Genomic DNA, 17,553 nt, shown 5'->3' with positions numbered 1-17,553 from the left:
ATTTGCTTGTAATTGCTTATCCACCTGCCAAGGCCTGACCTCATCACTCTCACTGCTCTAAGGAATGGTACAGAAAGTGTCATCATTTCAGTGTTACAATGATGCCTAAGGGAAGCCACTAGGAAACACTGTATCCTTTCTGTCAAACACCCGGCAAGCGCCCTTGAGAAGCAGGCTGTTTCCTTCCTTCCACTCTGTGCGCCCACCACCGCGGCCTCGCCCTCCGCTCCCTAACAACAGTTGTCAAGGGGCGGAGACTTCGACTCGGCTTCCGCGACCAAATACCGCGGGATCGAATCCTGGCGGCCACGGCACCTCCTCAGCTCTCGCGAGACCTTGCCTTCCCGGAAGGGCTGGCTGGAGGACGGTCCCTGTGGACGGCGTCGCGATGTGTGGGGACTGTGTGGAGAAGGAGTATCCCAATCGGGTGAGCGAGGGCTGCCCGGAGCTGCCCGCGGCCTTGGCGGATGGCCGACCCCGGCCGGCCTGGCGCCCTGACGGCCTAGTGACCTGGTAGCTGTAGATGGACAGTGGTCCCGGAGGGTGGCCAGCGGCGGTGCGTGCCCTTTGGGCTCCGCCCTGGTGGCTGCTGTCAGCCACATTCCCCCCCCCCGTAGATATTCACCCATACCTTATATCCTAGATATACGTGCCTGCATTGCCAGGCCAGAAAGGAAGACTGCTACATGAGAGTTTATCGTGCGGGGAGTATGCAGTTAGTTAAACCTGGATAGTCATCTATAAACACTTAGAGCACCATTTTCCCTGCCGTCCCATTTCCCCCACCCCACCACTGCCCCGCAGCAGGTGGCTGGGGGTGGGAAATAGCAAGAAACTTTGCATTTGACTACTTTTTTTCTGCCCCTTCTCAATATTTCATGAATAATACCTTCATCTAGTGCTGTCACTTTGGAGAAAAGAGTATCATGAAAGTCAAAAACAGTGACCCTGCCATTCCCAAGTGTGTGTGTGTGTGTGTGTGTGTGTGCGCGCGCGCGCCCGAGACTGGTATTAGAGGGTTCAGAAGAACATTGTCATGGTAGCAGACGTGAGCGAAGAGTTCATGAAGCAGGGGTGAATGAGAACCTTGGTCCTCGACCAGGAGCGATTTTTTTTTTTTTTAATCCTTCCATGGGACATCTGGTGCTATCTAGAGAGTTCTGATTGTCACAGGGGGAGAGTAGAGCTGACCTGTAATGGGTAGAGGCCAGGAATGCTGCTGACCATTCTGCCCTCCCCGTGGTGGCCGCTGCAACGGAGGATCGCATGCTGCAGTGCCCATGTATGATGTTGAAGTTGAGTTCAGGTGAATGAGAATAAGGTGACAACCTGAACCAAACTTTACAACTAATTCACAACAGGCCATGTACAATACATTGTTTCAAAGGGTATTCCTGGTGCTGGTAAAAGCCATAAAGAACAGCAAGCACTAACCCTAAATCAGGATGGGGTTGCTGCTAAGGGATTAACAGATGACCCTAAAGGGTCATATGAGGTGAAGATTTCTGGGGTACATGTAGAAGCTTTTTTTTTTTTTTTTTTTTTTGGCTTCTTTGTTTTAATGATTTATTTGAAAGGCTCCTTCCGCATCATTCACAACGACATCGCGGAATTACTCCGGAAGTTCGGCATCTGGCCCCTCCTGCCTCCTGTAGCTTAGTTAACTGTAACTTTGGGCTCTGGAACTCCCTGCTTGAAACTTTGTACTGTGTGGCACTCAATCTGATTGGAGGATTAGAGCTTAAAAACCCCTGACTTTGGCTGCTGGGTGCAGTGGGTCCTGGAGTGTAGCGGGAGCTGCTGTCACCAAGCTTGGGAAATAAAGACTCCTCCTAACGTCCTACACTTGGGTCCAGTGTGATCTCTCTAGCACTCTGCAACACTGGCACTATGGCTTAACAAACTAATCGTCAACCTCCAAGTGCCACAATCCCATGTGAGCAACAGTTCACGTCCCAGCTGCTCCACTTCCATATAGCTCCTTGCTTGTAGCCTGGAAAGCAGTCGAGCACAGACCAAAGCCTTGGGATCCTGCACCTGTGTGGGAGACCTGGAAGAAGCTCCTGGCTCCTGGTTTCAGATCAACTCAGCTCTGGCTGTTGTAGCTACTTGGGGAGTGAACCAGTGGACAGAAGATGTTTAGATCTGTCTGCTGTCTGCCAGTCTTCCTCTCCAATGAAAACAAATCTTCAAAATAAAAAAAAAAAGAAGTTAAGATGGATTTTTTCGTTTATTTTTAAAGGATTTATTTTTATTTATTTGAAAGGCAGAGTCACAGACTGAGAGACAGAAGTTTTCCATTTGCAGTTCACTCCCCAAATGACTGCAATGGCTGGAGCTGAGCCAAGCCAAAGCCAGGAGCCAGGAGCCAGGAGCTTCTTATGAGCCTCCCATTGTGGGTACAGAGGCCCAAGTATTTAGGCCACCCTCTGTTGCTTTACCAGGTTGCTAACAGGGGTCTGGATCAGAAGTGAAGCAGCTGGACTACAAACCAGCACCCATAGGAGATGCTGACGCTGAGGCTGTGGCTTAAAACATTGCCATAGCACTAGTCCTTAGGTTAGATTTTTTTCTGAAGGTTTATTTTTACTGGAAAGGCTGATCTATGGAGAGAAGGAGAGACAGAGAAAGGGCTTCCATCTGCCAGTTCACTCCCCAAATGGCTGCAATGGCTGGAGCTGAGCCAATATGAAGCAATGAGCATCTTCCAGGTCTCCCACTTGGGTGCAGGGTCGCAAAGCTTTGGGCCATCATTTACTGCTTTCCCAGGCCGTAAGCAGGGAGCCGGGTGGGAAGGCGCCCAAAAGATACTCCTGACTGGCTCCTGGTTACAGATTGGCTTGGCTCTTGCTGTTGTGGACACTTGGGGAGTGAACCAGTGGATGGAAGATCTTTCTTTCTCTCCCCTCTGTTAAATTTGCCTTTCCAAGAAAAGTAATACGTAAGTCTTTTTTTTTTTTTAAGAAAACGAAATAATTTATAATTTATACTTGAGGAAGTACCAAAATAATTTTGAATAGAGAAATGGTTCTGAAATCTGTTAGTTTAAGAAAATGAATCTTCTGGTTGTGTGATGAAATGTTGGGGCGGAGAGCACTTTGATAGGAGAGTAGTGTAGACGTGGGGTAATGCCGACCTTGCTGCAGGAAGGAGTTAGCAGGACTCAATCAGTGTAGTGTCGGAAGAAGGAAGGAAGTGCTGCCTGGCTTTAGGGTTTACAACTCAGGCAACAGAAAAGACTTCATGTATCGGCTTAGAAGTGGGAAGCCTATGGGGAGAAGGAACCACACTGGGGTGGCAAGTGGGCAGGTTGTCTCCATCATGCATCATTTGAGGTGGAGAATGTAACATCTGAAGTTCAGTGAAGACCGAAGATGAGTTTTGGTACCAAGTTCAGATAGATGAGTCAGCCAGCTAACGTTGTCAAAATAGGAAGGATTTGTCCTGTGAATAAAAGAATGCAGACAATCATTAGGACTGAACCTCAGGGAATACATTGGCAATGAAAATACAAGAATGTGTAAGCAAGATGAGTTGAGGTTTGAGATGACTGGAAAACCAGGGAAGTGCCTCTGGAAGCACTTTCCCTCTGGTTTTATTCCGTTCTAAAATAAGGGTTGTCATGAGGGAAAATTAAGCTTTTCTTAGGAATTTCAGAAGGCAGATTTAGAAATCATTAGGGGAGGGCTGTCAGGATGTTAGTGTTTGAATCAGAATGCGGAACTTCCAAGCAGATGTTCAGAAACAGGACTGGGTAGCTCAGGGGTGGAGCTGGCTGCCCTTGGCTCTGCTGGTGCCTTCTGGAATCTCAGGGACCATTTAAGAATAGAAGCCACTTTGCTCAGGGACTGGGCCAGGTATAACTCGGGAGCCAGGGGCTTCCTCCGGGTCTCCCAGGTGGGGGAGGGACCAAGCCCTGGAATCATTTTCTGCTGCTTTCTTAGGTGCAATAACAGGGAGTTGGAGTGTGAACTGTGCCCATACAGGATTCCAGTGCCACAGGCAGAGACTTAACCTAAGACGACACAGTGCTGGCCCTGAGTCTTGTTTGTTTCTAGATTTATTCGTTTGAAATTAGAGTTAGAGAGAGGAAATGATCGTCATCTTCTTGTTCACTCCCCACCACTGGACCAGGCAGAAGCCAGGACTCTCCTGTGAGTGGCAGAGGACCCTATACTTGGGCCATCTCCTACAGCTTTTTCCAGGCCATTAACAACAAGCTGGATCGTAAGTGGAGCAGCTGGGACATAGTTTCCCATGTGGAATATTTGTGTTACAGGTGGTGGTTGGTGGTTTTTACCTGTTATGTACAATGCCAGCTACCCCAGCTGTTAGAGATTGTAGGTTTATTAATCATCTTCACCAAGGATTTCAAAATGTGAGAGAATTCAATTGCTACTCGTTATTTTCAGGGTAACGTTTGTCTGGAGAATGGATCTTTCTTGCTGAACTTCACAGGGTGCGCAGTGTGCGGCAAGCGGGATTTTATGCTGATCACAAACAGATCCTTGAAAGAAGAAGATGGAGAAGAAATAGTTACCTATGATCGTAAGTAGAGTTTTGTTTGTTTTTTAAGGTCAAGTCTGTTAGCAAATACCAGCTTTGGCAGTATTCTGAGACCTACTTTTTTCATTTTAGTTTTCATTTTTTTTTTGGAATTTATTCTAGATGTGTATTTATTTATTCCTTTCGTGGGAGGTATTTCCATTTTTTTAGTTTTTACAATGTCATACTTTCAGTTCAGTTTGCAAACATAGGCTTAACTTTCCATTAAGTAAAGAATTCTGTTAATAGCAAGTAGGACCAAAACAAACAAAACTATACCTCCAGAATGTAGACAATGCTGTAAAAATAGTCAGAATCTCAAAATATCAATCTCCCTCGTATGTTACTTTTTTTATACACTGAGTTATCACAGATCAGAGAAAACAAATCTATCTTTTGGGGACTGTCTTATTTCACTAAGCACAACAATTTCCAGTTGCATTCATTTTGTTGCAAAATACAGAATTTCATTCTTTTTTTATGGCTGAGTAGTAGTCTGTAGTGTATTTATAGCAATTTTTTATCCAATCAGCCGTTGATGAATGTCTGGATAAGATTCCATAGTTTAGCTGTTGTGAATTGTGCTGCAATCTGAGGCCTATTTTGATATTGTAATGCAACACTTAGTAGGTAGTTTTTTAAGAGGAAAAAAGACGTGGAGCTAGCACAGTGGCATAGCAAGCTAATTCTCTGCCTGCAGCACCAGCATCCCTTATGTGATTGAAGTCCTGGCTGGTTCAAGTCCTGGCTGCTCCTCTTCCAACCCAGCTTCCTGCTTATGGCTTGGGAAAACAGTGGAGTATGGCCTGAATCCTTTGGCCCCAAACCCATGTGGGAGACCCAGAAGGAGCTCCTGGCTCCTCGTGTTGGATCATGACCTCTGGGGGAGTGAACCAGTGAAGGGAAGATCTATATGTCTCTCCATTTCTCTTTCTGTAATTCTGACTTTCGAATAAAAATAAATGAATATTATTAAAAAAAAAAAAAAAAACAGTAGAATGCCCTTGTGGAGTTCTTGACCCCAGCTGTTGGAGCTGTTGGGGGAGTGGACAGCAGATAGAAGAGATCTCTCTCTCACACTGCCTTTCAAATAAGTGGTTAGGACTGTTTATCCTTATACTAGAAAAAAATGCTTAAGTGTGCTTCTACTTTGACAGTTTATTTTGGTCTTCCATCTTACTGTTGATATATTGTGGGGTTTGTTTTTGTTTTTTGAATGACCCCATCTGGGATGCCTGTATCCCATAGCGGCATGCCTGGCTTTAATTCCTGGCTTCACTTGCAATTCCAGCTTCCTGCTAATGCACACCGTGGGAGGCAGTGGGTGGTAGCTCAAGCACTTGAATCCCTGCTGCTCCTGTGAGAGTCCTGGGTTGAGTTATTTGCTCCTGGCTTCTGCCTGGCCCAACCCTGGCTATTTCAGGCATGGAGGGGTTTGAATCAGAGATTGGCAGAGTTCTGTCTCTTTAGCTCTGCTTTTCATATAAAATCCAAGTAAATAAATGCAATAAGTCTAATGAAGATTCTAAGAAGCTTTTCTCCTTTCTTTTTAGTGTGTACCTTTCATGCAATAGATCATGATAGTTAAGGGGCAAGGTTGCTGGCCTGACTGCATAGGTTTGAATGTAGAACCTCATGGCTTTAACAGGCTACTCTTTCTAGTTACTGAACCACAGATGCCTTTATTTGTTTCTGAAAAAAAGTGATAAGGATAGTATTTACTTCATTGATTTTTTTTTTTTTTTTTTTGAGAAAATCAAGTGAATAATTAGGCTTAAAAACTCAGGCCCGGCACGATAGCCTAGTAGCTAAATCCTCACCTCCCATGCGCCAGGATCCCATATGGACTCTGGTTTGTATCCCAGCTGCTCCACTTCCCTTCCAGCTCCCTGCTTATGGCTTGGGAAAGCAGTAGAGGATGACCCAGAGTCTTGGGACCCTGCACCCATGTGGGAGACCCAGAAAAAACTCCTGGCTCCTGACTTCAGAGTGGCTCAGCTCCAGCCATTGCAGCCACTTGGGGAGTGAACCAACAAATGAAAGATCTTTCTCTCTGTCTTACCTTTTCTCTGTAAATCTGCATTTCCAATAAAAATAAGTAAACCTTAAAATATATATATATTTTAAAAACTCACACAGTAAGCACTCAATAAATGATATTACTACATTGTTTTTACTAAATTTTCTTGGTATCATTAAACTCACTTTAATGTCTAACATGAGGTTTTTATGTATGACTTTACGGTGGCACTTTTTCTGTCATTCTGAAGAATAAAAAATTTTGGATCCTGCACAATAACCTAGAGGCTAAAACCTTGCCTTGCATGCACTAGGATTCCATATAGACACTGGTTCAAGTCCCAGCTGCTCCACTTCTAATCCATCTCCTTGCTTGTGGCCTAGGAAAGCAGAGGAGGATGGTCCAAAGCCTTAGGACTCTGCACTTGTGCGGGAGACCCGAAAGAAGCTCCTGGCTTGTAGTTTCAGATCCAGTACAGCTCCTGCCATTGTGGGCACTTGGAGAGTGAGCCAGTGGATAGAAGATTTTTCCTTCTCTCTATAAAACTGCCTTTCCAATAAAAATAAATAAATCTTAAAATAAAAAGAATAAAAACTTTTATTCTGTCAGAACTGGCTAGCTTTAAAAAACACACTAAAGTCTCCATTAATGAATTATCTTAGAGCATTTTCAGTGGAAATTCATATTGCATATTATGTCTGAGTTTAGATTCTTAATTCTGTAGTGTTGCTATGTGACAAATTTTTTTTCTTTCTTTTTTTTTTTCTAAAGATTTATTTTATTTGAAAGGCAGAGTTACAGAGAGAAGGAAAGACAGAGCTTCTATAGCTGGTTCACTCTCCGAATGGCTGCAATAGCTCAAGCTGATCCAGTCTGAAGCCAGAAGCCAGGAGCTTCTTCTAGGTCTCCCATGTGGATGCAGGGTCCCAAAGATTTGGGCCCACAGCTTTCCCAGGCCACAGACAGGGAGCTGGATCAGAACTGGAACAGCTAGGACTGCAGCCAGTGCAAATATGGGATGCTGGTGCTGCAAACGGAAACCTAGCCTACTACATGGTACCAACCCAGAATTCAGGATTTCTTATCACAGTTGTTATTATTATGAGTTTCTTACTAAAATAAATACTGCAAAATTAAGACGGTTTTTAAGTGATATCATGAAGAGAATACACATTTTGTTATTTTAAGACATTCTCTAAGATTTGCTTACCATAATTTCTTTTTGTTTTGACAGATCTGTGTAAGAATTGTCATCATGTAATAGCCAGGCATGAGTATACCTTCAGTATCATGGATGAATTTCAGGTAATTATACATATATGGATATGTTGTTGAGAGGAGAAAATAAGAACACCCTTGAAAATTTAGATATAGTTCTGATAAATCAAACAATAGCAAAAAAAGATTTATTTACCTATTTGAAAGAGTGACTTCAAGAGGAAGGACAGGGAAAGAGCTTCTATCCACTGGATTGCTCCTCAGATGGTTGCAATGGGCAGAGCTGGGCCAGGCCAGAGTAAGGAGCTTCAGGCAGGTCTCCACCTCGGGTGGCAGGACCAGATACTTGAGCTGTCTTCCTCTATTTTTTTTCTCCAGACACATAAGCAGGGAGTTGGCTTGGAAGTGGAGCAGTAGAGACACCAACATTCAGATTAGATGCCAGTGTTGCAAGCAGCTGCTTCATTTGCTATGTCACTAGCCCCAAGTTGTGTCATTTTTTTATTAGCCATGCAATATTTTAACACATATATACAGCACAGTTGGATCACATCAGGTGGTTGGCATAATTTGTGTTTGTTTCCTCATCTGCTTGGAGCTTCGTGATTTCTGTGTTCCACTTCTGGATATGTTACTGGGAGCTGCAGCTACCGCCTGTGCTGGGGAGGGCTGGAATCTGACTTCTGTGCTGGTGCTGGCTGGCACCTGTTAGGAAACCTTCCTCTCTGCCCCTGCCTCCGCGCTCTCCAGCTGTCACTGTGCTAAGGTCAGATGGGCTTTTCAGCTGCAGCGTATGACTAGGAAGTATTGAAGGAGACCTTCCATTCCTTCTACCTGTGTAAGAGACAGACTTTGGCTGTGCTCATGGATACATGCAGATCTGTCTTTAAAGGGTCCCAAGTTGAAGTCTGCACCTTACAAATGGTATCTCATGCGTGTTGATTTGGTTTATAAAGAGCAGTACCATGTGGCTTCTTGGAGGGTTAGTTTGTTCCCCGTCCAGTTACGGGATGGCGTACGTGCCGGTTTCAATGTGGGTTGTAAGTGCTGGCCATGGACGCTGTAACAGTGGGTTATCTTTGTCTTCCCTAGCTGGAGACTAGAACAGAGACCTCGGTAGTCTCAATGCAGTAAAGCATGTGAATATTCTTTTTTTTTTTTAAGAGGTTTATTTCTTTACTTGAAAGGCAGAGTTAAAGAGGGAAGGAGGAGGGATGGAGAGATCAGTTCTCCGACCCACTAGTTCACCCCCGAATGACCGAGCCACGAGCCCAGAACTCCATCGACATATCTCCCATGATTTTAGGGGCCCAAACACCTGACCCACCCTCTGCTGCTTTTCCCGGGAATACTAGCAGGGAGGCAGGTCCGAAGTAGAGCAACTAGGACTAAAACTGACACCCACAGGGGACACTGGCATTGCAGGTGGCAGACGAACTCACCACGCCGCAACTCCGACTCCTTGAATATTTCTTTTAAGATGACTGTATCAAGATTGGAGGAGAAAAAGCTGAACCATTCTGAATCTTGACAATAAGGGATTTGCTGCAAGAATTAGTTCTTCAGCAGTTGCGAAAGCATGTGAAGTGTTTTGTGGGAGGCTTTAATAGACCATAAGTTGTCAAAGTCGCAGGCCTAAGAGTCAGAGTGGAACTGGACAGTAGAGCAGAGCCGGGGCCGAGCTGGAACCCGCCTGCGTCCTTCCCTGCTTCTGTTTTCAGAGTGGCTGATCCTGTGAGAACTACAGATTCATCCTAGAATGGATAGAAATACAAGGTTAGAGCTGTTAGCAGGCAAGGGAATTACATTTAAGTCATTCGAATTTCGAGAATAGTTTAATTAGAAAGTAAAATTATAGTCCTGTGTAACAGGAACATGAAATAGTATTACCCTGTCATTTCTTATTTCATTTCAGCATGGAGGAAGGTACTTAATTATGTGTCAGAATCTGGCCTGGTTTGTGGTAATTAACCCAAACCATGTCTTGATCATATTTGTGTCTCCTTAGGAGAATCCAAAAAATCATACCTCAAACTGTATATGTGTGTGTATATATATATACACACATATATAAAAGATACATTTATGTATTTCTGCATGGCCAGGTCCTGTCCCATGTTAGGGTTCGTGTGCTCTGTGCTTGGCAGCTGGCTCTGACTTCCTGCACACCCTGGCAGTGTGGGCTCACGTATTTGGGCTCCTGCCATCCCTGGGGAGACCTAGCTTGGATTCCAGCTCCTGGCTTTGGGCCATTATGGGCCTTTGGGGTACAAACCAGGTGATGGGAGCTCTCTCTCTGTCTGTCTGCCTCATGCTTACATAAACATAGATAAAATGTTTTAAATATTCTGACATCTTCTATTTTTTTTAAGTAAAAAAAAAAACTTTGAAAATTATTTTTTACAAGTAGTTTTTGTTTCAGCCTGGCCCAGTCCTGGCCTTTGCAGCCATTTGGGCCTGAGTTGGGGATCCCTTTCTCACTCTGTCTCTCTTCTCTAACTCTGCCTTTCAAGTAAATCCTTGAAAAGAAAAAAAAAGAAATTATTTGTATGATATGTGTGACATCAGGTAAGATTAAGAACTTAATGGAGGAATAGTGGCTCGGTAAGGAAATGAGCAAACCATGGGCTTAAAAAAAAGGCTTTATTGCTTTAAGGCAAGGATTGCTTCCATCTGTTTTCCAAAGTTGCCTGTTTACGTGGTAACCTGAGCTGCGTGCGGTGTCGAGCAGCTTGTCCTTTGTAACTGCAAGCTGCCCCACATAGGAATGAAAAGGTAAAGATGGCTTGTGGCCTCAAAGCCTAGACAGTGTGCAAACGCATGTTCTGTACTCAGACACCTGAGCCTTTAAAAAAAATTTATTTTATTTTTATTGGAAAGTCAGATATACAGAGAGGAGGAGAGACAGAGAGGAAAATGTTCCATGCGTTTATTCACCCCCCAAGTGGCCACATCAGCCGGAGCTGCGCCAATATGGAGCCAGGAGCCTCTTCCAGGTCTCCCACACAGGTGCAGGGTCCCATGGCTTAGGGCTATCTTTGAGTACTTTCCCAAGCCACAAGTAGGGAGCTAATTGGGAAGCAGAGCCACCAGGAGTGGAACCAACACCCATATGGGATCTCAGTGTGTGCAAGGCAAGGATGTTAGCCACTAGGCTACCGCACTGGGCCCTACCAGAGCCTTTTTTTTTTTTTTTTTAATTATTTATTATTTAACTTCATTAATTACATTGTATTATGTGACACAGTTACATAGATACTTGGGTTCTCCCACCCCTCCCCAAACCCTCCCACCATGGTGGATTCCTCCACCTTGTTGCATAACCACAGCTCAAGTTCAGTTGAGATTCCCCCATTGCAAGCGTATACCAAACATAGAGTCCAGCATCTTATTGTCCAGTCAAGTTCAACGGCTTCTTAGGTATACCCTCTCTGGTCTGAAGACAGAGCCAGCAGAGTATCATCCCAGTCAATTGAAAGCTCCAACATACCATCAGCAAAAATTTACATCATTATGGAATTAATTGACATAGTAATGAGTAACCAATATGTTAAAAGTAAATGCGAGTTCCCAGCCACCTTCTGTGACCACCTCACCTATACTTCAATTTAGTTTATACACAACATATAACATTCAAAACATAACATGTTATACATAACATCATATCATCTTAAATTAAGCAGAGCCTTTTTCTTAAAGTGATGCCTTCAGGTCACTTTGCTGTCTTTTCATAGCTCCCCTGTGGTGACATCCGAGCTCCTGCCTCCACTAGCCTAGCTTACTTTTCTCTTACGTCCTTACACATACTGTGGATAGTACTGTCAGCTGTAGATACTTCCTTCTTTCTTATTATGGTCAGAGATTGTTTTATATCTAAGAGGCAGATAGAGACCAACCAAGCAAGCGCTCCTGTTAACTGGTTCATTCCTCAGATGACCCAATAGCTCGGGCTAGGCCAGGCACAGCTGGTAGCAAGGAGCATAGTCCAGGTTTCCCATGTAAGTGATTAGAGCCTACCTTCTCAAACCATCCTGCTCCCTCCCGGGGCTTGCACTAGCAGGAAGCTAGAGGCAGGAGCTGGAGCAGGAGTCAGGGCACAAACCAGGACTCTAAGGTGAGACCTGGACATCCCAGCCACTGGACTACATGCCCTCTCCTGAGGGAGATTTTTATCCCCTCACCAGTGCTGCTACTGCTGCACCTGCTTCAGGAATTGCACATCATCTTTCTAGCGTCTCCTTTCCCTCCACATGTTTCTGCTGTGTTCAGGTTTGGTTTTGGGAGGGCATCCTTGCTGGTACCACTGTGCGTAAGGAGGCAGACAGGCAGGTGCCTGCACCTGCGTCTCTGCTGTGCTCAGTGTTGCCTTCTGCAGCCCTCCCTGGTCACTGCTGCAACCAGGAACCGCTTCGACTGCTGAGGATCCGGCAGCCGCCATCCCAGCATCTCGTGTGGAAATACCAGTGTCTTTCCCTTAGGTGCTTGTCTTCTCAAAGTAAACAGGTTTTAAGCAGAAAGTTTAAAAGAAGTAGCTCTCTACAGGCTGTGGCTTTACTCAGCATTCGAAAAAGATACAAGAATAGGACTCTGCCCTAAGGATTTTTGCCTAAAACACTAGTCTGAACACCTGTTCAGTCCAGAACACACAAAGCTTCTCACACAGACTTGATTCCAGACACACCACACCGGTGAATTTCCCACAGTTGTGTATTTCCCTGGAACATGCGGATAGCTTTAGAGCCCAGGTGTTGCGGCACTGCAGGTTAAACTGCAGCTTGGGACCTCAGCATCTATTTCCGAGTGAAGTCCTGGCTGCTCTGCTTCCCATCCAGCTTCCTGCTGATGCATCCTGGGAGGCAGGAGCAGAGGGCCCAAGTCCTTGTGCTCCCTGGCACCCACGTGGCAGGTCCAGGCAGGGTTCTAGGCTCCTGGCTTTGGCCTGACCCAGGCTCAGCTGTTGAGGAATTTGGGAAATAAACCAGCAAATAGACAATAGCTGTGTCCATCTGGCTTCTAGACAGATGGAAATGAATGAACATTTTAAAAATAACTCTCTGGCATGGAAAATCTCTCCGCCTTTTGTTCTCTCTAAGTCATTTTTGTTGCGTGTTACTGATAAGTAGCCTGGCAGGGGCAGCCCTAAGAATAGGAATGTGTCCTTAAGGACCCACACTCGAAGTGCTTCATTACTGTAATGGCAGGACTGAGCTAAGTAGCTGCACTTTCCAAGTCCAAGAAATACCTGTTCACTTGCAAGATGACATTCTTTTTATTTCATTCTTCTTTCTTGCTTCCATCTTTCTTTTATTTTTTCCTTCCTTCCTTCCCTCTTTCTTTCTTTATTAAGATTTCCTGGAGGGGCCCGGCGTGATAGCGTAATGGTTATGGTCCTCGCCTTGAATGCTCCGGGATCCCATATGGGCGCCGGTTCTAATTTCGGCGGCTCCACTTCTGGTCCAGCTCCCTGCTTGTGGCCTGGGAAAGCAGTCGAGGACAGTCCAAAGCCTTGGGACCCTGCACCCGCGTGTGGGAGACCCGGAAAGAGGTTCCTGACTCCTGGCTTCAGATCGGCACAGCACCAGCCGTTGTGGTCACTTGGGGAGTGAATCATCGGACAGAAGATCTTCCTCTCTGTCTCTCTTTCTCTCTGTATGTCTGCCTTTCCAATAAAATAAATAAATCTTTTTAAAAAAAGATTTATTAGAAAGGCAGATTCATAGAAAAGTAGAGACACATCTTCCATTCACTACTTCATTCCCAAATGGCCATAACAGCTGGAGCTGGGCTGGTCCTGGAGCTTCTTCTAAACCTCCCTAGTTGGTGCAGGGGCCTCAAAAGTTGGGCCATCTTTCACTGCTTTCCTATGCACATGAATAGGGAGCTGGATCAGAAGTGGGGCAGCCAGGACTTGAAGCAGCGCCCATAGCAGATGCTGGTACAGCAGGCAATGGCTTTGCCTGCTACAACACAGCGCTAGTCCCCAGGATGATCTTCTTGCTTCTAGAAACTAGGACAGAAGAGCACATATTCAATGTTTTTTTTTTTAAAGATTTATTTATTTTTATTACAAAGTCAGATATACAGAGAGGAGGAGAGACAGAGAGGAAGATCTTCCATCTGGTGATTCACTCCCCAAATAACCACAAAGGCCGATGCTGCACCGATCCGGAGCCAGGAGCCAGGAACCTCTTCCGGGTCTTCCTCGCAGGTGCAGGATCCCAAGGCGTTGGGCCGTCCTCGACTGCTTTCCCAGGCCACAAGCAGGGAGCTGGATGGGAAGTGGAGCTGCCGGGATTAGAACCGGCGCCCATATGGGATCCTGGCGTGTTCAAGGCGAGGACTTTAGCCGCTAGGCCATGCCTGCCAGGCCCCATATTCAATGTTAAGAAACAAAGGGATACAGAAAACATGTGTTCGGACATTTTGTGGACAGATGTTGAAGACACTAAAGTATATATAGAGAGAGAATGACTCCCCCACTCCCTGCCCGTTCCTTGAGGTTACTGTACTTCGTCTTGTTTTAGGAGTACACCATGCTGTGTATGCTGTGTGGCAAAGCCGAAGACACCATCAGCATTCTCCCTGACGACCCCCGCCAGATGACCTTGCTGTTCTGAGGCTCTTGTGGTTCTGTCGCTGCTGCGGGAGGCTGGCTACCAGTACTGCAAACGTCCTGGCTTGTCCCACCTCGCTGACAATGAAAATCCTCTGCATGGCTTTTTTCTCTGCTTAGACTTACCTTTGTTTTTTAGTTTGTTTGTTGTTTGTTTGCAGGGTAGCTGTGCTGCAGAGCGGGGCTCCTCCCTGTGGCTGCAGCCAGAGGGAGACTTCTTGGTCAGCAGGTGGGCAGCCAGGATGTACCTAGAACAGGAGTACCCTCAGGGCCTCCATCGTAGTTTCTCAGAAAAACAAATGGGGCTCCTTGGAATGATGCCTCATTCTAGGACTCAAACAGTAACTACCCCCAAGATGTGCCAGGAGCGTTGTGTGTCCTCCCCACCCCCACAAAGAAAATGACAGTGATTGGTGTGTCAGAGAGGAGCCGATTGCTAAAGCCTCCAGTCACCAGAACTTTGTAAATGTGAGGCTTGCATCCTTGTGAGTTGAATTTAATTGTGGATATTCAAACAATTTGAACAATAAAATAAATAATATTGAATTGTAACCCAGACTATATAATGCATATCCACAAGTCCATGCTGATAGAATGGCTGTTAAATAAATAGATGGGCGAGGACAGGCCCCAACTCCTTCAGGGTGGTCTATGCCCAGGGACTTCCTACCGAGGAGCTTGGTGAAAAAGGGCGTGTGGCTGTACCTGGGTAGTAACTGACCTTGGGGCCAATACATTCTCAGTGGCAGGTCACATGGGTAACTTGTTCCCCTGATCTGATGAAAAAGAAACTTCACCTCTGCAAGTATCCGCCACCCTCCAGCCCGTAACCTCAGTTCCCTCACACAAACCCCAATGGAGGCGCATCCTACAAACTGCCTACCCAGTACACCTCTAAACCCTGCAATCAACGCAAAAACAAGAAAAGCCCTGGGGAGTCATCACGGCCAGGAGGAGCCTATGGAGACATGATAGCTAAAGGGGACCTCGTGTTGCAGAGGGATCCTGTACCAGACGAAGGACGCTTACTGAAAATTAGAGAACTCTGAATACCCAAGTGTAGACTTCAGCTAACGTGAGAATAGAATGGCTTCAGTCACTCCGAAGGGATCCTGGAATCTGTTACTTTGCACAGTTGATAAACACTGACCAGAGGGGTGTAAACTCCGGCGTGTGCGCCGCTGTGCCATGTGGTAGCAGAAGAGCCGCTAAGCAAAGCACGACTTTGGAGCTCCGTGTCCCCTTTCTATTAAATTTGATTGATAAAATTGGTATCAAACTTGCTTCTTGGTATGGACAGAGTCAAAGGAATGAATGAATGTAAAATGCACCGGAAAGCGTATACGGCACTAGATAGAACAAAATGGCTTCAGTTGGGTTTCATTCTGAAACCCAAATTTAAGTGGTTAGGCGTTAGGATCAAAATTGTTTCTTCTTCATATTCAAGAGAGTTGACACTCTAAGGCCTTGCATATACACACATGCATGCGCACACACACAAAGAAAGTGAACAAAGTGTTCTTTATTGATGCCACGAGGAAGCTTTGTCATGTAACAACAACAGTAATAATAGCTGAGGTTTATTGAGTGTTTCCCATGTGCCAAGACTTTTTAGAGCATTTATTTAATCCATGAAGTAGGTACTATTGTTACTCCAGTGTCAGGGCAAAAAGCTAAGACCCAAGGAGGTCAGGTTGCACAGGGCCCCCCAGGCAGAAGTGTGACCCCCACACAATGATGGTGTTGAGATCGCGGCAGGTGCAAGGGCCTGGCAAGTCTAGGAGATGGCGGCAAACACACGCACAGTGCGCCACACACCAAGGCGTGTCAGACCCAGATTTATTACTCAGGAAAGCAAAGTCAGCTGCTCCCTAGGGACCCGTTGTTTTATTCCTGGAAGATGTTTTCCATTTTGCCGCAAATCTATATCTGACCTGCTGAGGAGATCGTTTGGTGAAATGAATCCAGGAAGCAGAGGAAATGGCTTCTTCCTTTAAATAGCAGGACTAAGCCCATTAGAGCCTCTGAGGCGTCCCTTCTTGTGTCTGCTCATGTGTCCAACCTCGCCCATGGAGGCTGGAGGCTGTGCATTCCTGTCTGCCCTGCTCGTGGCATGCTCTATTGCAGCATGTGCAAGTAGCTGTTGGGTTTGGAATATCGATTACAAAATTTTAAAGCATAGGATCCTACCTGCGTCTTTCCTTTTTATTCAACAGGGTGTTGTGTTTTGTGATACCATCTTTACCATCTTCTAGAATCCTGTGGATCTAATAAAGACTTCTTGAACCCATAAATAAATAAATAAATAAATCTTTATTTTTCTTGTTCAAATGAAGGGTAACTGGACAAACACATTAACCTTAACTTCCCATCCTGAGACAGGAAAAGGAGGGTAAATGACCTCTGGGTATCATTGGAAATATAGGGGCTTGTTCAGGCACCTCATTTTTTTACCTGCTTACTCCATGATGCACAAATCTGACATCTGAATAACTGGGTTATTGAAGTTTAAAACTTGGCATATACATAGACAGAGATTTTTTTTTTTTTTTGGAAAGGCAGATTTACAGACAGAAAAAGAGACAGAGGGAAAGATCTTCCATCTACTGGTTCACTCCTCAAATGGCCACAATGACCAAAGCTGAGCCCATCTAAAGCCAGGAGCCAGGATCTTCCTGGTTTCCCATGTAGGTACAGGGTCCCAAACACTTGGACCATTTGAACATCCTCCAGCTTTCCCAGGCCACAAGCAGGGAGCTGGATAGGAGGTGGAACAGCTGGAACACAAACTGGTGCCCACATGGGCTGCAGGCGCTTGCAGGCGGAGGATTAGCCAGTTGACCCATCACGCTGGCCACTTGGCTTATATTTGGAATTGTGTTGTTTCAGCTATGGTTTTTGTTTGAAAAGCAGAGTTGGAAAGAAAGTGAGCTTCCAGTTGCTGGTTCACTCCCCAGATGGCCATAGTCTTCCAGTTCTCCCATGTGAGTGCAGAGCTCAAGAACTTGAACCATACACTACTGCTTTCCCAGGCACATTAGCAGGGAGCTGAATTGAAAATGAAACAGGCTGGGTATGACTTGGTACCTATATTGGATTCGGTGCCACAGACAACAGCTTAAGCCACTACAATGCAGCACCAGCCCCGTGCCTGCTG

The 17,553-nt window shown here is 45.5% G+C and overlaps 1 protein-coding gene across 2 annotated transcripts; it reads left to right on the top strand.

The window, feature by feature from the left end:
* The first annotated feature begins 320 nt into the window (after positions 1 to 320).
* On the top strand, positions 321 to 14,773 carry CHURC1 (churchill domain containing 1). Of its 2 annotated transcripts, XM_012926733.2 has the most exons (4): positions 321 to 427; positions 4,413 to 4,548; positions 7,800 to 7,870; positions 14,308 to 14,773. In XM_012926733.2, exons 1-4 carry the CDS (start codon positions 389 to 391, stop codon positions 14,398 to 14,400), a joined length of 339 nt encoding a protein of 112 aa, XP_012782187.1. In that variant the 5' UTR covers positions 321 to 388; the 3' UTR covers positions 14,401 to 14,773. The 2 variants fall into 2 exon arrangements, with proteins under 2 accessions (XP_012782187.1, XP_036352235.1); XM_036496342.2 differs by lacking the exon at positions 7,800 to 7,870.
* The last annotated feature ends 2,780 nt before the right edge of the window (positions 14,774 to 17,553 follow it).

The sequence above is a fragment of the Ochotona princeps genome, chromosome 26, assembly GCF_030435755.1.
Source record: "Ochotona princeps isolate mOchPri1 chromosome 26, mOchPri1.hap1, whole genome shotgun sequence".
Classification (NCBI taxonomy): Eukaryota; Metazoa; Chordata; class Mammalia; order Lagomorpha; family Ochotonidae; genus Ochotona; species Ochotona princeps.
The sequence above is the reverse complement of the archived record's forward strand: the minus strand, read 5'-3'. Positions and strand labels throughout refer to the sequence as shown.